Source organism: Trichoderma atroviride, chromosome 3 (genome assembly GCF_020647795.1).
Source record: "Trichoderma atroviride chromosome 3, complete sequence".
Lineage (NCBI taxonomy): Eukaryota > Fungi > Ascomycota > Sordariomycetes > Hypocreales > Hypocreaceae > Trichoderma > Trichoderma atroviride.
The window spans coordinates 1383173-1402417 of record NC_089402.1 but is presented as its reverse complement, the minus strand read 5'-3'; the positions used below and the strand labels follow the sequence as shown (position 1 = coordinate 1402417).

The 19245-nt window shown below is 50.1% G+C and overlaps 6 protein-coding genes across 7 annotated transcripts; 3 read left to right on the top strand and 3 right to left on the bottom strand.

Annotated features, from left to right (window-relative positions):
• Positions 1 to 4: 4 nt before the first annotated feature.
• Positions 5 to 2497, top strand: TrAtP1_005680 (uncharacterized protein). Its single transcript, XM_066112815.1, has one exon. It carries the CDS (start codon positions 211 to 213, stop codon positions 2296 to 2298), a length of 2088 nt encoding a protein of 695 aa, XP_065968901.1. The 5' UTR covers positions 5 to 210; the 3' UTR covers positions 2299 to 2497.
• Positions 2498 to 2688: 191 nt separating this feature from the next.
• On the bottom strand, positions 2689 to 3126 carry TrAtP1_005679 (uncharacterized protein; the record flags this gene model as incomplete). The annotated part of the gene is made up of 1 exon (XM_066112814.1): positions 2689 to 3126. One exon carries the CDS (start codon positions 3124 to 3126, stop codon positions 2689 to 2691), a length of 438 nt encoding a protein of 145 aa, XP_065968900.1.
• On the top strand, positions 2906 to 8093 carry TrAtP1_005678 (uncharacterized protein). Of its 2 annotated transcripts, XM_066112812.1 has the most exons (6): positions 2906 to 3478; positions 3753 to 3802; positions 3953 to 4041; positions 4127 to 4245; positions 4316 to 7512; positions 7574 to 8093. In XM_066112812.1, exons 3-6 carry the CDS (start codon positions 4025 to 4027, stop codon positions 7772 to 7774), a joined length of 3534 nt encoding a protein of 1177 aa, XP_065968898.1. In that variant the 5' UTR covers positions 2906 to 3478; positions 3753 to 3802; positions 3953 to 4024; the 3' UTR covers positions 7775 to 8093. The 2 variants fall into 2 exon arrangements, with proteins under 2 accessions (XP_065968898.1, XP_065968899.1); XM_066112813.1 differs by having other exon boundaries at positions 2906 to 4245.
• Positions 8094 to 9201: 1108 nt separating this feature from the next.
• On the bottom strand, positions 9202 to 9633 carry TrAtP1_005677 (uncharacterized protein; the record flags this gene model as incomplete). Its single annotated transcript, XM_066112811.1, has 2 exons — positions 9202 to 9274; positions 9356 to 9633. The coding sequence occupies 2 exons, from the start codon at positions 9631 to 9633 to the stop codon at positions 9202 to 9204; spliced, it is 351 nt and encodes a 116-aa protein (XP_065968897.1).
• A 2623-nt stretch (positions 9634 to 12256) lies between these two features.
• TrAtP1_005676 (uncharacterized protein) lies at positions 12257 to 12548 on the bottom strand (the record flags this gene model as incomplete). Its single annotated transcript, XM_066112810.1, has 2 exons — positions 12257 to 12335; positions 12400 to 12548. The coding sequence occupies 2 exons, from the start codon at positions 12546 to 12548 to the stop codon at positions 12257 to 12259; spliced, it is 228 nt and encodes a 75-aa protein (XP_065968896.1).
• Positions 12549 to 16786: 4238 nt separating this feature from the next.
• On the top strand, positions 16787 to 17954 carry TrAtP1_005675 (uncharacterized protein; the record flags this gene model as incomplete). The annotated part of the gene is made up of 4 exons (XM_014088938.2): positions 16787 to 16858; positions 16927 to 17118; positions 17177 to 17256; positions 17318 to 17954. 4 exons carry the CDS (start codon positions 16787 to 16789, stop codon positions 17952 to 17954), a joined length of 981 nt encoding a protein of 326 aa, XP_013944413.2.
• Positions 17955 to 19245: the final 1291 nt, after the last annotated feature.

The window sequence follows — 19245 nt, the reverse complement described above, 5'->3', positions numbered from 1 at the left end:
CGCAGCTGATGCTAGAGAGAGCTATCATGGTGGGGGTTGAGAGCTGTAGAATCAATCACGTGACGCTTCAGAAACCTCGCAAAGGAAAGTGGGAGCATCGTTCGATTTTCGACCCGTCGGTTTACACCTCGGGCTTCGACTTCAATTGACGGCCACAAAGCGCTCTGCTCCTCTCGGACAACCGTGCGCCTGTCTGCAAATGTCTAGGTGATGCAGACCATCCTTTCTAGAGCCGGAACGGCTCCTCGCAGCGGGTGCAAAGCCTGCAGCAATGCCATCGACACCCTGGGCAGGAGAGCGACCTCTGCTCGCCGCAAGCCGACGCTCACCGAGCTGTTCACCGCATGTTATAGCTCCGTATTTGCTACGGCGGCCCTGGTAGATGCCGTCAGAAAGGATGACCGCAGGAAAGAGCTGGACCGCCAGATCGAAGAAGTCCGGAAAGAAATAGCTGATCTTCAAGACCCCCGAAAACCGACCGGCCCCGGCGACTTGGAGACTCCAGAGCTCAGCCTTCGACAAATGGACATACTCTGGCGAAGCTTGAAGGACGTATACAGCAATCGTCCATATATGAAAGAGATCCACCAGCCGGCGACCATCGGACCGTCTGATCTTGTCGAGGCTTTGAAGCACGAGCGCTATGGCCATCGCAATCCCACCCGGAAGATCGATTATGAGAAGCTGGAGCGTACAATTATACGTGAAGAATGCGACAAGGGAAAATATTACCGGGAACCCCGAAACCAAGCTCAGCTGCTCCGCGAATCTCTGAGTACGGAGCACCTCGTTCAAAAACTTCTGGACCGTACCGATTTTCTTCCCGAAGACCAATCCGGCCCCTCGCTGCAAAAAGCCCGGAGCTTATTAGAAAAAGGAAGCCTAGGCTTGGGTTTCACATTTCGATCCATAGACGCGGCCAGGGCCCGTGACAACACTATTCAACTAAACAAACGCTTGAGATCCTTGGTGGCCTCCCCGAATCTCAATATGAAGGAAAAGGTTGGCAGGATTTGCTACAACCTGCTAGTTTCACCACACCCGCCAGACATCCACACTTACAACACGCTGATTGTTGCGTTTAATAAATCTGGTCATCATGTGTTTGCCGAAGCTCTTGTTGCTTCCTTTTTCCAGTACCGACTCCTACAACCTACGCCATCTACCTTTATCGCCATCTTAAATCATTACAAATGCACCAACAATCACGGAAAGTTCCTGAGGGCGCTTGCATGTATCACCGGACTCGACAACCGGACAGGCGCAAAAGTGCGCAGGAGACATGTATCAGATATCAAAATAAGCCCAACTCTCTTGCCTTGGGCTTCAGATACTAGACGTCGAACCCTCACCGGAGAATGGATCTGGGATCATCTGCCGCTCTCCCAGCCTTTAGTGGAAGAGATCATTGGCGGCTTGCTTCACTTCAAGCTCTTTGACCAAGCTGCCGCATTCTTTGTATCATGCATGCAATCCGGAGTCAACATTAGCTTGGATACAGTCAAGTGTTTCTTGGATGAATGCGTCGATGCTCTGGACTGGAGAGCTGCAGTCCGACTAACTGGCAGCTTGGCACGTTCCGAAACGATACTTCAGAGGCTACTTGGAGCAGGCAATGGCGAGGGCACATCATACATTGCGAGCCGAATACGCGTCTTGTTAGACATATGTGGCCTTGGGGCCGCAGATCGGCCTCCTTCAAAGTCGCTTCTAGTCAGCCTAAAAGTTTCCGGGCCTTCTTTTGCCAAATTCCTTAAAACCTTGGCCCAGGAGGCAGGTTCATCGCAAGAGCCGTTGGCACATAACCGAGGTATTGGCAGATCCAAAAGCAGAGTGCTGCAACTCGAAAGTATTTGGAAAGAATACGAGTTTGTGAGAAAGACGACCATCTCCATCGAAAGCAAACTTTTATATCCCGACTTCTCTACCGCCTTTCGAGGTTCAATGGCGCTCCAAATTGGGCAGGCAGCTTTGGAAAGAAGCACTCAACTGAATCAGGAATTCGGCGAGCTGACGGGCCGTGTTTTGAACGAATCCAGAGATGGTCATACCTTTCAGGAGACTACACCCCTCTCTGAAGAAGATTTACCTGCAGAGCGAGAGTCTCTAGTCTTGGCCGAAGATGCGACACAATCGGAGGGGCCGGAAGTTCTTGACTACGAGAAAACGCTTGATCCTCGACTTACAGAACGTCGACCCAAGCAAATGCTACTGTCGTGGTCGACCTGTCTACCCGGCGAGAGAAGCGTGTTCCAAAGAACAGCTATACATGACGCAAAGATGATGAGGACGGGATGACCAAGATGAGCCAATCATGGTCAATCCAAAACAATGGTCACTTATTCTCCAAATGTATATATATTTGTATAAAAAGCGAATAGGAGAAGAGACTGGCACGTGTGAGATGTTGCATTTAGATTCATGAATGCTCTGACACCAGGGCCAGAAATTACTGTACAAATAACAAGCTGTAATACACATGCATGGAATTACCTATACCTAAGCTGAAGCTCCTCGGCTCTAGGCACGTGTGAAAGATCTCAAACTCAAAATAGGTTGATCTAGACTAACGAGACTTGACTGCTTGATTGTTCAGAAAGTGGCGGCAATTAGCGCAAGGGAAAAGCTAGCCCTGGAACTTTGAGATTGAGGTTACAGTGCTGATGGTACCGTGTTCAACAGCAGCTCTCAGCGAGTAGCGGTGCCTGGCCGCGCCCCAGCCAGCGGCCTTCCAGCGGTCGCAGCCGCGAGCCCACAGTGAGGCAGCGGGACGCAGACTGGCTGCCCCAGCGGTGCCCCAGCGGTGCCCCAGCTGGCGGCACGACCGGCATGCCGCTGTGGCTCGTAAAATGCCGGCTGGCAAGTCACGAGGCTGCGTCGTGTCCACTCAGGCATCCCATGGGCTCCATGTGCTCCATGCCGCTGCAAGGAATCGCTCAGGGGCTTGACGGCTTGACGCCAATTGATCTGACCAGCTGCTCCACCGGGGCGACCGTGGGCTCGCTTGAGTGGCACAGAGGCTCGATTCAGGGTCCTTCCAGGCGTGGGCTGGACGCCGTTTGACGTTATGACGAGGGTTGGAGCTGCCAAAAGGTGGGCGATGACAGAAGGTGTGGAGAGTGGCATCAAACCGATTTGTTTTCTACCGTATGGGCTTTTTGCGCTTTTCTTCCTTCTCAAATGGGAATCTCCACCAGCGACTGATGGAATTGAAAAAGGCGGCGTGGCCTCCGAAGCTTGCATCCGACGTTACTTCTCTCTTCCGTTGTGCTGCCACATGTTTGACGGGCTTGGCCACCTTTGCCGCTCCAGCAGCACAGATCTCGGACATCTGAGCAGAGAGCGCAGCCAACATACACGACACGCGCCATTCCCGTGACTCGACGCCACAATTACAGTTGGACGACGAGAATACTGGCCATCTGCTGCGTTGCTGCCGTTGCTTTATCAAGTCCGATTACGCCAGCGCAAAGCCTGAGTATGTCTGCATCCATCTCCCCCCCGGTTCTCGCTTCAGCAGTCATCAATCTCCATCCTTGCGCCTCTGGACAATCTAGACTCGCGCTGCCTGGTTATGGATTGTTTGGCGGCTACCCGCATTTGTTAGAGCGTCTTGAGGAACGTGGAGGCTGGCGATCATCACGCGGTCTGCTCTGGACTGGAACCTCTCCGGCGCATCCTTGTCCTTTCCCTCCAATTCAGTTACCCGTCCATTTAAGACTTTTCGCGCTCTGACCTTCTTTTCTTACAAGCCTCTTCTGGTATTCAGCTGGAGTTGTCGACGGAATTGCGCTGCTGCCTTGTAAGTAAGGAGTTGCTGCTCAATACCTACCTCCAAAGCAACAGCTTTCGCCTCTGTGTGAAAATCGATCCGACTGCCCCTCCATCACAGAAGGAGAAAAAAAAAATTGCCTTGCCGAAACCCCCACGCGCAGTTCTGACCAATCGGCAGCAAGGCGACAAAAGAACAAGAAACATTCCCAAAACGGAAATAAAAGAGTAGACGGGAAGATTGGGAGGAAAGATGAAGTTTGGACGAAAGTGAGTTGTTTGAGGCTTATTGACCTCAAACCCCCCAAAACCGCCAAAAAGGCGGCATTCACTGAGACCAGTCCTCCTCCACAAGCCTCCCGCGAAATCAAGTCCCCGAATGGGCCGGCGCCTACATCAACTACAAGGGCCTCAAGAAAATCGTCAAGGCCGCCGCCGAGAAAGCCCGAAATGGCGAGGCCGTAGATCCAGCAGGTGGGCTGTCTTGAAAGCTTGTAACCCTTTGTTGAGGCTGAGCCCTCCTCCCTAACTCCAAACGCCACAGAGCTTTCCTTCGCCCTCGACCGTAACCTTGAAGATGTCGACTCATTCTATAACAAGAAATACGCCGAGGCTTGCCGACGTGTCGACCTCTTGCAGAATCGCTACGGACGCGTGCCCGATGTGGTTGCGACTCTGGATCAGGATGAGATTGAGGAAGTCATGGGGGCGCTCTTGGAACTCAGAAGTCAGCTGAGGAACTTGCAGTGGTTTGGCGAAATCAACCGTAAAGGCTTCGTCAAGATCACAAAAAAGGCCGACAAGAAGGTGCCAGGAATTGCTTCTCAGCACCAATACATTTCGACAAAAGTTGACCCGAGACCCTTTGCACGGGACGGGAACGTTCTCAGACGGCTCAGCGAGATTAACCGGTGGCTTTCAGTGCTGGGAGATGCACAGAAACCGGATGATTCAATGTCGGAACGATCTACTCGCTCCTTTAGCAGATCATCGGCCAAGATATTCCTCCACATGCCGCAGGCTCAGTTTGATGCGCTAGAGCAAGCCGTCCGAAACAACGACGTCGCAGCTCTCCAGCAGGGACTGGCGGATGCACATGTTGTAGTATCAGAGACTTCATCGCAACCTTTGTTGCTCAATCTCCTGCAACGATCAATATCGAGCAGATCTAGGGCATGCATCACGTATCTTTTACAAAACATTAAAGATCTCGATGAGCCTGAAGATATCAATGGTCGAAACTGCATCCACCGCCTGGTCATTCACATTGGCCGCACAAAGTCTGCGCCCACAAACGAGGATGCGAATACGTTTCCAGTACCAGTCGGCACGCATTTCAATAGCAGACATCTTCAGCCTGCCGTCTCTTCTGCCGTCCAGGTCAAAGAGATTAACAAGTACGAATCTGCTCTTCTTAGCAAAGATGACGAAGCAGTGCAGTTGCTCGAATTTCTGTTTGACAATATGTCGGAAAATCAGCGAGTAGCTTTGAAAACCCCTGACACACTTGGCCGCTTGCCGCTGCATTATGCTGCCCAGTTTGGGTTTGTCGTCGTTTGCCAAATCATCATGGCTAGGATGCAGCAGTGGAATCAATTTGACGTCAAAGACGGAATTGATGCTCCCGAGTGGCAAGACAGCGATGGATATGCGCCGCTTCACCTCAGCGTCATCGGCGGCCATCCTTTGACCACCCAAGCTCTGCTCCAAGGCGAAGTTTGGCAGGGAAGCAGTGAAGCCAAGTCCGAAATTCGGATGGCGGTGGCCAAGTCCGGTGCCGTTCTTGCGCTTGCTACGAAATCCAACTACACCATCATTGTTAAGATGCTTGTGGATGCGGGCGTTAATGTTAACTGGACTGACAAGACGGGCGAGACTGCTCTCCACGTTGCCGCCAGATTTGGACACGATGAGTGTGCTCGCGTCATCCTGGAGAGCAAGCTGCACAAGGCAGATGTGGAAATTGCAGAGAAATCTTATTCTTGGACTCCTTTGCATGTTGCAGCGGTCGATGGCTCGCTTTCAGTTGTCAATCTGCTCATTGATGCTGGCGCAGATGTCTCTAAACCAGACGCATCTGGCTGGACGGCCAAGGAGCATGCGTCATTGCGTGGCCATATGCAGATAGCAAGGCTTCTTGCGGCTCATACGAACGACGAGGAAGTTGACACTCCCCGAACCGTGACCGCCACTCCACCACTCAACCCTACGGAGAGTTCTTCATCCATTGATGGTCGTCGTTCAAACGGGTCCCCTACTGCGCCGCGACCAGCTGAACTTGTAAAGACTTTTGGTCACCGTTACCTCACAAATGAAAGCATGGTCTTTGTCAGCCTTGGGTCTATGGATATCCGGAAGAAGCTGGATGCAGTAACTCTCGACAGCGTCCCCCTTGCGGAGGCTCACAACACACAGCTTGACACGGCTCTCTCCGTCGTGGTAACTGCTGATGGAGCTCAGGGAGAGGCAACCATTGTTGATCTTCCGGTTCACGAGCACATTGCGACCGAGCCGATTGTGTTCACGACGCGTGATCCAGCAAAGGTCAAGCTTCTCTTTGATATTGTTCCAACCTACTCAGGAAACAACAAAAACAAGATTGGTCGTGCGGTGGCGCTCATGTCTTCTGTCAAACCGACAATTGGCACTGGTCGGATGAACCTGCAGGGCGACTTGTGTGTGCCAATTATGAACAGCAGCTTTGAGGTTATTGGAACTGTCAACTTCAACTTTTTGGTCATTACGCCTTTTTACCACCCCAACATGGAGATTACTTCGAGGCAGACATACTGGAAGAAGCTCTCGTCCACCATGGTCATTGGTCATCGAGGCCTTGGAAAGAATATCACCTCCAATAAATCTCTACAACTTGGCGAGAACACATTGCCTTCATTCATTGCAGCAGCCAATCTCGGAGCTCAATATGTCGAGTTTGACGTCCAGCTCACCAAAGACCACGTTCCTGTCATTTACCACGACTTTTTAGTCAGTGAAACTGGAATTGACGCTCCTGTTCATACCCTCACCTTGGAGCAATTTTTGCACATCAACCCCGAGTCAAGAAGATTGAACAATCGCCAAAACGGGCCAAGCCATGGCGGAAAATCCACTGTCGGCCGGACACGTAGCAATAGTTTGACTCCACAGCGGTCACAGTCTATGGGCTATGCGGGCAGTGGTCTACAACAGGAGATGGAGGAGCGCATGAAGCACACCCGAGACTTTAAGGAGAAGGGATACAAGGGCAATACACGTGGCAACTTCATCCAGGCACCGTTTGCGACGCTGGAAGACTTGTTCCGAGAGCTACCAGAGCATGTTGGCTTCAACATTGAGATGAAGTATCCTATGCTCCACGAAAGTGAAGAGCATGAAATGGATACGTATGCAGTGGAACTAAATTCTTTCTGTGATACTGTGCTGTCCAAGGTCTACGATCTGGCTGGTGAAAGACACATCATCTTCAGCTCTTTCAACCCGGACATTTGCTTGTGTCTCAGCTTCAAGCAGCCCTCTATTCCGATTTTGTTCCTCACAGATGCGGGTGTTTCTCCCGTTGGAGATGTCCGAGCATCGTCTTTACAGGAGGCCATTCGCTTTGCTAGCCGCTGGAATCTTCTTGGCATTGTTTCTGCAGCTGAACCACTGATCAACAGCCCTCGGTTGGTGAGAGTTGTCAAGGAGAATGGACTGGTGTGCGTCAGCTATGGCACGCTCAATAATGATTCGATAATGGTTCAGGTATGTTTTAGATCACTATTTCCTCCCCTGTTTTGATCGTCAAATACTAACAGCAGTATAGCGCCAAGTCAAAGAAGGCATTGATGCCGTCATTGTAGACAGCGTATTGGCCATTCGTAAGGGTCTTACGAGTGCTGAATCTGCCGCGGAGCAGTCAAAGAACGGAACTCCAACTATTGAAGAAGCAGATGCTGTTGCGCAGCCCATTTCGGAGCAATTGCAGAATTTCAGCCTTGCAGCGAGCACGGCTGTATCTGGTTAAAAAAAAATAATAAGTTTAGATGGGAAAAAGAAAGAAGGGGGTTGTTGAGGGAGATGTGTTGCTTTACCTACTTGATGGCTCTTTTTTTTCATGGCATTTTCAACAATTCTTTTGCTGGGAGAGCCTGCAACGGCTTCCCCTATTTACCTTGCATTGCGTTAGAACACAGTAGGATTGTTTTTTCTCCCTTATGATCTATGCTCGAGAGATGGCATGGTTTGCATGATATAGATGTGTGGCAGTAGAGAGAGGTGCATTTGAATGCCCCAAAGAAGGCATCAATATCAAATAAGAAGAGCCTTTTTTTTCTGCGCTTCAACTCTTTGACTTGTGGCAATGACAGCAAATTGTTTCTCCATTTCTCATCACTACTTAACTAACTAGTGAAAGTACAAGCAACGCGTAAAAGACAAGGCTTTGCGTGACAGACTCTTATCAAATTACGTCATCAGAACCACGATGCCATGATATATAGTTGAAGCCCGAGGCGCAATAAATGAGGGATATGGCTTAGCAGTAAGTGCTATCACGACTGTATCTAGGGTAAAAGAAGATGAATAGCGATGGGAACCTGCTGGCTTCCGACCCTCACTGAACTTTGTGGCATGTGGAAGCAAGAACGTACATTGTACACTAAGCCCCAGCACAGGTCTGACTACTATCCGTACTGTCCAACAAGAAAAGACAGATTCTGATTACAAACTACCCCCCCTCACGATCGCCGTAATTGGTACAGATCACTACTACGATATCAAGTACAATGCAGTGGCTTGCTAGGGTATAGCAGAGAGGGCTGGCTGAAGCATCCACAGTGGCGCCCCTCCTGTAAGGCCTAGACAAGAAGGGCGATATGATGCAGCCTATCAAACCCGGAGACTTGAAAAGAATAGGCGAATAGGCTGGGCAGGCTCCTACTTTACTAGCTGGGTTTGGTTTAAATAACATTTCAGCTGCTCACCGGTTTTCGAGAAAACGCCAGCCCCCACGCTCTAGTGGCGGTTGACAATGCAAACTCAGAAAGCGCGAGCCAATATACAGCCCTCTTCGCTGTCTAGCGTAACTAAAGCTGCTGTTATTGGTACATTGGCACTGTTCCGCTGCAGCCCAGTTCTGGCACTCCCGTCTTCGCTGCTCTTCCATCAACTTCTAGGATTCCACCAAAAAGTACTGCTGCCAAGAGTCAGTCGGCAAGTAGGACGCCGGTCATGACGCCGGCCACGACGCCGGCCACGTCGCCCAGCCGTAAGTCCTCCGAGAACTCTGTACCCGTATGTTCTCCGTTTGACTAACGAGGGTCCCCTGTCGAGTTGATGGACGAGAAGCCGCCTCAAGCAAACGGATACAACTGTGCGGGTCCGAGATGGCGTTTTGGTACTACAAGTGACACCTCCATCTCAGAATACCGGCCGGTCATCTCCCCGGTATTATCAACTTGATTCTACAATCGGAGACGCGGCTGACTTCTCGGGCTGACAACAGCCGCGAGTAACAGTATGGCGTCTACAGATACATGGCGTCAGCAGAATCAACTCGAGAAGAAAAAGCTTCTAGGGGCGGGTAGATCCCGGGATCTAAACTTACCGAGGCGGGGACACCGGAAATCTCCGACCGCGTGGGTCCGCAAGCCACTTCAACTTGCAACGGCTTGGTGGAATCGTAACGTCTCTCTGAGCTTCCTCTTTTTCTTTCTTGCCTTCTTCAATACTTATTTCCAGCTTCTCTTTTTTTCTGCTTACAAGCTGGTATCCACTGAGTTTCCCACTGGCCAATAAAAGAGGAATAGTAGTCCAAGTGGTGCATAATGCAGGCTCTTTTGGTGGAGTTGAGCAAACCAAATTATGGGTGGGAAAGAGCAACATCAACGGAGGCGTGCCGATATGCACGTGGAGAGCAGGCTGCGTTAGCGGTCTCACCGAAATGATGTCGCATCCTCGTACAGGAAGCCTTGGTGGTCGCACGAGTACGCTTTCGGCGACTGCATGCACACCAAAGGAGTATTGAGCCCATCTGGAAGGCGCGTTAATGATACCTGTCAAAGTATGTGCGACGCTTCATCATGTTAGTACGCCAAAACGGGCGCTGTAACGGTGCCATTTCGTTTCATGGAGTGCCGATCCGGAATCGCCATGAGCTCACAACGTGGTACACTGTCGCCCACAGTTTGAAGTATGGAGTCCGCAGTACCAAGCGACTGTCCGCTGTGGCAAGAGTATGATGGCTGGGCTATCTGTTTCAGTTCGCGGCTCTGTTTTAGCAGGCTGGACTGAATGTGTCGGAGCTGCCACCCCTTGTAACACTGCATGAATGGCAATGGCGCGATGGATCGGGGCTTTGGAGTTCCGGTTCCCCAACCATGGCTGCTAGATTTGATGATATCCAATCCAGCCAATTTCAACAAAAACTTCAGCTCGTAACCCTTGCAGACGAGCTTCACCGAGTGGAGACTGCTGCAATGATGACTTGGACACAACAAGCACCAGACGCAAGGGGGGGGGTCACGAGAGTGCTTCTCAACGCCAATTGCATGACGTATACCGGGTTCTTGGACCTCTATTGCTGTTCTCCGATTGGAGCAGACAGGCATAGTCTAGGTGTGCTCACATGCATACGATGCTGCATAGCAAATATGATAGCCCACTGAGCACGGCCATTAGCAACTGTATTTCAGCTCGCACAGACAGTTGAAAATTTGCTCAACATACGGCAGCTATTCCTTGTTTAGTGCTAGGGACAAAAGCCAGACAGGTCAACAAATAAACTGCGAGAAGACAAAAGCATCTAGGCTCGACGTAGCGGAGATAAAAGCCTCCCTTATTCATTTCCAAGTATGAAACGTCTAAAATGTGGCGTCAAATGTCTTGTATTGCTGATGGCGCCAGATAGGGGCATAGAAACGTACTTTGGAGTGGACTGCCTCTTTTGCTGATTGTAGCTGAAATAGCTACCAGATCCACTGCGACCACAAGATCTCGGTTGGCCTTTAGCAATTGGATGGTAGGACTATACAGCGTAACGCTGCATTTTGCCCCTCGGTATGACAATACAACTCTTTGTGTACTGTAATGTCTGCGTCGACAGATTTGGTTTTGGTTAGTTGTAAACAGTACTAGCTCTATTGGTACGCATACCTGGTAGCATGCAGGCATCATTTCCACTGCATATGCGGAAGAGAAGAGTTTGTATGACCTGAAACAGCGCAAAATAGCAACCTCATTTTCCGGTTCGTGGCTGTGTAGAAGTCCTGGAGAATGATGAGGCAGCTCGTCCTTTTCTTGACATTTGTTGAGAGAAGAGTCTCATCTCTAAAACTACGTTGATGCATATGAGCCCAAAGGTGTCTGTCCTGTTTCAGGTGCCTCGGCAATTGAACTTCTTTTGTTGCAGCCATGGCAGTAAGTCTCCTACGTGCTCTTAGCGTCATGTGCGTATTTTGAATAGAACTCAAGTTGAATGGGTAATTATGCAACATGATTTGCGCGTTTCAGATCGAAAAAGAGTGGAATACTAGAGCTGCGGCCTTGAAGTGACAGCAGCCAAGAGCGCCAATGATTCCATGTAGAGATCATCAACTGGCAATCATGGTCGGCATCTTTCCGCAGCCATGACCACACTGGCCGCCTAGAATGCGGAGTTTAGTGAAAGTAACCGAATCTGGCATTCCGGTCCAGAGACAAACATGTGGAGGAGCTGGAAGGCCGGGCAGAGATGCAAGAAAGAGTCTGAGAGCACCATTACTGTCTCGTGGATGTCCAACCCAAGCATGCCTGTACTTCTCAAAAAGGCATGTCGAAAAGAGCCCCAGACAACTAACCATTCTGGTGGTACTTTGGACTATACCACTGCTGCCTTTGGCTCCTGGTGTCGATTGCGCTAGAGAGCGTGTAAGCGGCATGCGATGTTTTAGGCAGGACGGCAGTGGTGATGCTGACCACCACTTTAGTCGGCATCCGCACGGGATTTACTGTTCCTGAAACGCTCGCTAGTGATATTTTTGATCGGCTCAAGGCCGCGTTTAGATCCCACCACGTGGATAGCAGCGGTTCGGTTAATAGATGAATGGCCAGCGCAGGTTGTTCTTGGACTAGTAACCCATGAACCTGGGGCGAGACGTACTGTCTATATTTGTCATTTTGTTTGGTGCCGGTGCTTTGCATAGGTAGGAGCTGGGTGAAACATCAATCTCGATACTCCGCCATGCTTGGAGCATGATTGCTGTCCGAGCCAGGCTCCAAGATGCTTTCAGATGAGCAGCGGGGAATCCTCGTGTGCTCCGTTTAGTTGTACATATGTATAACGGTTTGGTGAATGAATCATCACTCACGCCCGGTAGAGTAATTGTGTACCGACAGGTACAAAAATAGAGCAAGGTGATATGCGAGCAAAAGTCTTGCACAAGCTCTGAGGCGTATTCGTTTTGTCCAGTTTGTTGAATAATGCTGCGAGGCCGTTTTCGACGCTTCACTCTGGATACACCTGGATCCATCATTTCGAATTTACACTGTGTAGCCAAGTGCAAGGTGATGGAGTCCAGGCAATGAATCCTGCTCGACTCCATGATCTACTAATGCAATATTAGAACAATTATAGGCATGGATCTTGACCCTCCATCCACTAGTTTTACGTACCGAGGACTGTCCCAACCCCCTCTTGAGCTTGGATCAATAGGAGCGGCTCCAAGCGGGATCGTCCTAGCTGTGCTACTGCAACGCTGCGACTGGCACAAACCGGCGTCGGATGGGTGGTAAGACGCGCATGCGGGTTGATGTATGTACATGTAGTATGTGCAGAGATGGGGGCTTCGGTGATCCAGCCGCCGGGAATAGAGAGCGGCAGGCTTGCTTTACTGCACAAGCATCTGGCCTTGGTTAGCGGGTCCGGGTCTCTGTCCAGGCCGCTGACGCTGCAGCACCCGCAAGCAAAGCAAGGTTGGTTTGATAAACTGTGTGGTTGATCAAGAATCTGGGCGCATATTCTAGCGCCAGCTTGGCAAGGCCTTTGACGTAGGTACTGTCCCGTAAATCCCTATCACCCAACCGGGGGAGCAGGGAAGGATCTCCATCCTTCTCCTCCATAGCTGGGCGGAGTTCCTGGCGATGCTACCGCCCAAGCGTCGTCTGATCTATTTGCATTAGCATGTTTCCTGGACGTCGATGCGAGTGACGCCTGCGGCTGCTTGCCTAGGTAGGTATCAAATGCTTCCTGGCTCTGCGAGTGTATTCGTGCCGGGGAGTAAATGAGATGCATGAAGACGCACGTTATCCACTGCCCACTTCACAAGAGATAGGTAGCAATCTGTGGGCTGGGCCGGAGAAGCCATTTCCCGCGCGGCATGCCTGATGTAGGTACTGGTACTTGAATGCAACCCTCTATAGAGGTACCTTGTGTGGGCAGTTGTCAATAACGTGGCTACCATGGACGGCAGTATCTCACACGTGGTAGGTACCTCTTCAGGCGACCACGTGGGAATCCTCCTGTTGCTGCAATAGCGCGCCATCTCTGGCTCTGGAGCAAGCTGTTTGCTCGTAATTTTCCATTTCCGCTCTCAATGTTTTAGCCCCATGAAACAAACAAGCAAAGGATCAAACAAACAGGCAAACGGAAGAAATAAAAGATGCCGTGGTGTAGCTGGAGCTTGGGACGATCGATTTATCAAGAGTGCCTACATCAGCCGGCCGCCAGCCGAACTTGTGCGACCAACTTCACTTTGTCCAGGCGGGAGTCAGTAAGATAATGTACACATCAATCTAACGTACGCATATAGGTGCTACGAAGTACTAATCATATCTCTAGGAGCATGTACGAGCCGTGCTGTGCGATGGATGCGTCTGCAGGAGCAGAGCGAGAATATACGAGAATATACAACATACAACGGCCGGCCACCTTGCGCAGCAGCCGCGATGGAGTGTCTGGTTCTTTGGCCCCCCTCAGTATCTGCACGTCGCCGTCCCCACCTCTGTCTCCTCACCCATTGCTGCTGGAGCACCAAGGTATGAAGTACCTACAGTACTCGCATCAAAAAGATATAGCTTCGGTATGTGGGAGTATCCACTGGGGTCGAATTATACCTCGCAATTGGCTCATAAACAGGCCGGGTATGATCCAGTGTGTGATATAGGCTCCTAGTGGAATACACAAACGCAAAGCTAATGGCAAAAGTATGATTCGATATGGAGTATCTACTCTGATGGATACAAGCGAGGCGGCATTGAAGGGCATTTGATATTGCAAGGATGCCATCACTCACCTACATACGCCCATTAATCCGTGCACCTTGGCCGCCGCCTGATGGGCCCTAGTTTGCTCCTCATGGGATCCAACTACCTAGATAAGTATGCTCCAGAACCGTATCTACACGAATCGATGCAGCCTCACGTAATACCCACCAAAGCAGCAATCAATATCTGCTGATGCTATAGACCAGGTATAAGTGATGCAAACACTTATTGAGCTGAGCCCAGAACCACGTCGTTGCGTATAAGCCGCAGGCCGAGTGCCCGCTAATCAAACTACATGTAGGTGCGCTGGCTGCCAGAATTCAAATCCTCCTTGGTAGGGAAACAATATGAGCTGCATATCACACACTCTTCCACGCGGGCATCCTAGTCTGGCTGGTCTGGGTGGAGAACCATCTTGGTGAGCCCTGACTAAAGTTTAGTGGCAGATCCGACGCACGTCCATCCGACAACCCCATCCATTCATTCCATGGCCATTGTTTCACCCGCCTGCGGCCGTGGGTGATGAGTTATGGGTTATGGGGGGTTATGGGGTTTGTCAAAATGAACATCGGGCCAAGGCTCTCCGCAAAATGGCGACGCACAGGCAGGATCCATCTCGCTGGCAGGCTCCCTCGTGCCAGGTGCATGTGCTGTATGTATAAACGCACAGCTATGGCAGGGTTCAGAGGCTACGCCCGCGGCCATGGCTTTTCAAGAGAGCGGTACAACCCAAGGTAAGCTCATTTGTGATAATTTCTTGCAGTAACACTATAACTCTTCCCTATAGTACTACAGGTAAGCACAGCCTACCATTCACTCGATAACACATGCTTCCAAGGAGTCTCCACTTCTACTACTACTTCTGGGTTCCTTTTTTCCCTCTTAATATACCTGTGCCTTGTTTTACTCTCTCTCCCTCTCTTTTGTGCTATTATCCACTCTACATTGTCTGGCGATCCTCCCCTCCTGCCTAAGGATCAACACGCCTTGGAGTGTGGGCGTCTGAAAGCTTGCAGGTATGAAGTATCAGGTACATGCAAAATATGATGTATTTGATCGATGATAGGTCTCAAGCATACAATCCAAGCTTCCAAAGTATAGCACAACATGATCTACTCTGTACGAGTATACTTTCACCTCGTGTATCTAAAACCACTCACTCCTCCAGCCTCCACCCCGGAACATCCGCTAGCCAATACTCTACTAGTGGTAACAAAGCCACGCCCTTGTCCTTGTCCTGGTGTCAATCAAGTTCCCGGAGAGGTCCGTATGGCTGTCTTCCATTTCTGAGGCCAGGTTCGAGATTTGGCTCGGACGCATTAGAGCTATCTGGAGAGAGGCTAGTGAGCTCCGTCTTGAGTTTTGCTCCCCTCCTTTGTTTGACCTTGCGTATTCCCCGTGCCTCATGATGAAACACTCACGAGACCCTCCAAGGCTTACCTGCAACAGAGAGCTTATCTTTATGCCTATACTAACTCAATCAAGCGAGACTTGGCTTTATTTGCCGGGTCCAAACTACTGCAATAGCAGTCATATAATAGCTAACCTGAAATGACTAGAGAGTGTGCCTTTTCATATGCCGAAATAGGACGATTGTGAAGAAGAAGAAAGAGGGAGGGGGGGTCTAGCTTTTGATCTGCCCTCCCACTACCTATTGCCCCTGCTATACACTATACACGTTTTCGTCAAAATCGTCCAATGTACTTCTGCACGGTTGCGACCAAGAATGGCTATTTTGCGTAGCTTAGCTTCCCAGAGAGATGACGGCTACCAGTTCTCCTCCCACGAGAGCTATTTCGCGCTCGCCGAACCCCTGCCTCGTTCAGTGTATCATATCGGCGATTATATCACAGTTCTATATTTGTTTACTCGTCACAAGGAAAGGAATACGCACTTACATGTCACCTATATATATGGCATCGCATCTTTTCTCGCTCGTTCGGCTTGCAACCACCACGGATCATCCCCAGGACTTGTCTATCATAAAAGCCGTGGGAAGAGCTCTAGAAGAAAAGGAAGAAACAACCCCCACTCCTTCTACTTCTTTTTTCCTTCTTTTTACTACATTCTCTCTTCACCTTTCCCCTCCCACCTTTTTGACCCAGTCCCCAAGTTTGGCACCCATTGCTTTTACCAAAGCCTAACGTGACCACTCTCAGCCTATCATCACAGCCGGATTGTGTCCAGCACTCCAGAGTGACTTATACTCAACTGGCCTATCGGATCTCTCTCCCCGCTGGCTCACATCGCCAAGTCTATTATTAAGACCAGCTATTTCACTCCCTTCTTGCCTACCTACGTTACACAACGCCTCTGCAGCTGCTTTCATTATTATTACACTGTGCTAGTTCCGGATCTTTGTCTCCCAATTCCACGGGGGCCAGTGGACTAATATCTGCACGGTTCTTCCGACTCGTTTCTGGCCGCCTAATAGGTCGCTCAAATCTGGCTGGCACAGTTTAGGATCCGCAATTGTGCTGGCGTGGAACATACTGGCATCTTGTGCCCCAGACACTCAATCGTTTCTGAGCTCCAGCTGAACAAGCTGACTCCATCCCTGGATCTTCTGAGAATAAGAGTACATTCAGCATACGTACATATATACCTCCCTGGTATCCCAGTTTACAAACCATTTTTACCTTCTTTTGTCACATCCGTTGCATTCATTTATCCCTCTGGGTATAAAATCCAATCCAATCTGCCATCTTCTGTTCCACACAGCCTCAATTGGCTGAATTCCTGCCGCTGGATATACTCAGACAAGCCACCCACTTCTCTGATACAGTCGTATGTCACAATGATCTCCCAGAGATTAATGTGCGAGCCTGACTTTCGACCATTTCGCTGCAAATGGGAGTCCTGTACCAAGGTAAGAGAGATGACTCACTGCGCGATCCCAATTATTCTTACCTAGTTGCTAATTTACTTGTGCCTTAGGCTTTCAAGCGGAGATCAGATCTGACGAGACACTACAAAATCCACACGGATGATCGACCACATCCATGCACGGCGCCTGGCTGTGAAAAGCGGTTTATCCAGCGCAGTGCTCTCGTTGTCCACACCCGGACGCATACTGGCGAGAAGCCGCACGAGTGCCAATACCTTGGCTGTATCAAAAGATTCTCCGATGTAAGTTTCATGCAATCACAAGATATTTGACGCAACCAAAAGCTCATAGCAAGATCAGTCTTCGAGCCTTTCTAGGCATCGTCATGTACATGCCAGAAAACGCCCTCGTAGGTGTGGGCATATAGAGTGTCCCAAGGGGTAAGTCTCTCCTCTCTCATCTTACTCTCAAAAGTGGAAGCATAGCTGACTCCCTATTCAGCCTCTGCCGCAGAAAATTCTTAGTCAAACAAGAAAACCAACTTCAACAGCGTAATTTTTTCCACGCTCCAAGAGGAGAAAGCATCTCTGATTCAGAGTCAAGCCGGTCGCCATCTACAACTGCTCAGCCAGATACACCCACGCCTCTCCAAGACAACACGATTCCACAAATCTCGATATTTCAGGGGAGGGCAGCTGGATACTCGCCATCTGTGGATCCGCTGGATGAGCAGGAATATGGCTATGATATGGACAAGTTGTTTGACAACAATGGACTATTGACTACTGAATATCAGTGCTTGACCGAGCAAGTGCGCCAGCCTACGATCAACATTACAGGCTCATCTTTAAATTTCGCCAGCACTTCAAATAGAGGAGTTGCAACCCTACAAGGAACTCCACTATTCCATTTTGTCATGCCGCCATATGGCGAAATAAGTCATGACTATCCTCTGTTAAACACATCTTCAATGGAGCAACTTGAACGAGCAATGGTATATCCTCAACAGCCACAACAGTCGCAGCAGCAAACGCCAATCGCAGCACAGCAGATTTCAAATCATGGGGTAGAAGATTATAGTTCTCCTGCACTAATCAAGTCCGAGCCTTGGTTCGGATTCGAATCCCTCTTCATTTGAGCGACTGCATGTAGTCACCTGCTGGGACTGCCCACAGTCTCAAGCTTGCTTCAAACAAAAATAAAGCAGAAAAGACAAGAAGAAGAAAAAAAAAAAAAAAAAGGGCAAACATTGGAAATTTGAGGAGTCCAGAGGGAGTGGGTATGTTTTTCTTGGGCCTCTCAAACGGCACCCTGTACAATCACAAACTTCAATGTTCTACCAGGCGGTAGCAGCCCTGTTACATGAACATGTATATATACGCACGTATTGGTAATTCTATTCGAGGGGGTTCTATGTATGAGTTATAGCTTTATATGAACGAAATGAAACTTGTCTGTATTTGACTTAAACTTTCAGCACGCTCATCGTTTCGCAGCTGTCAAGTACAAAACCATAATAGAGCGCCAGGGAGCTAAGGATTTCCTAAAGCGGAATGACAAACCGGCTTTCTATGAGCTTCTGTCATGTGACACATCACAAGGTCCCGAGATCGCTGACTAAGGCGCGGTGAAGGCTCGGAAAAGCTGCTCGACCGATCGTCGCCGAGTGTTGGGGCCAATTGAGTGGCAAGTTCTCTCCCATTCTCAAACGCGAGTCCAGGCGGCACGATGAGGACTTCGGGGTAGATTTTTGTACTCGGAAATCCCCTCATCCACGATCAACTACCATTTCCCTTTCTCAACGACTGGAAAGGGCCACGATTTCAGCCTCAGGCTTCTCTTCTCTCGGCTTTGCTGGAGTAGGCGGGCCTCGATAGCGCCAGGTCCCGGCCGGACAGGCTGCTACACCACGTCATACGATAGGCCGGCATTGGCTGTCGCTTGTCTCACTGTCTCTTGTCTTCTTTCATCCCGACTGTCGCTGGGCTTGACATTCACCGTTCAACTCTCGCCTTGATATAGGCGACGTCATCCGTGACGATGGCGTTCCACGGTGGCCTGCTGCCTGTAAGTACTTGCCCTCTCGCCTCTCGCCATCCATGCCGAACTGAGCGCCCTTGAACTCCGAAAACCGAAGCCAGGTGCTGACAGATCGATGAATAGTCAGTGGCAGCAGCCGCAGCGGACACTTTGCCTTCGATAACAAGCACTCTTGCGAGGCCCTGGCGACCTTCGGCCGTGCCCCACCAGCAAATCGATGCGACTGCTACAACCGAGACTGCGCGATCAGACTCCTCTGCCGAAGCGACAGAGAAGGTGAATGACCTCTTGCGAATCATCTGTACGCACCCATAGATCTAACTTTGATTATGTATCTAGTCGACGCGGATCCAGTTACCCGATTTCCTCCAACAGGCACCGGCGTCCGT

Excerpts from the sequence above, each read along its gene's own strand:
- TrAtP1_005680 (XM_066112815.1), top strand. The coding sequence starts at position 211 with ATGCAGACCATCCTTTCTAGAGCCGGAACGGCTCCTCGCAGCGGGTGC.
- TrAtP1_005678 (XM_066112812.1), top strand. Across the intron at positions 4,246-4,315 it reads CGAGGCCGTAGATCCAGCAG|AGCTTTCCTTCGCCCTCGAC; the intron begins GTGGGCTGTCTT and ends CAAACGCCACAG. Across the intron at positions 7,513-7,573 it reads ATGATTCGATAATGGTTCAG|CGCCAAGTCAAAGAAGGCAT; the intron begins GTATGTTTTAGA and ends ACAGCAGTATAG.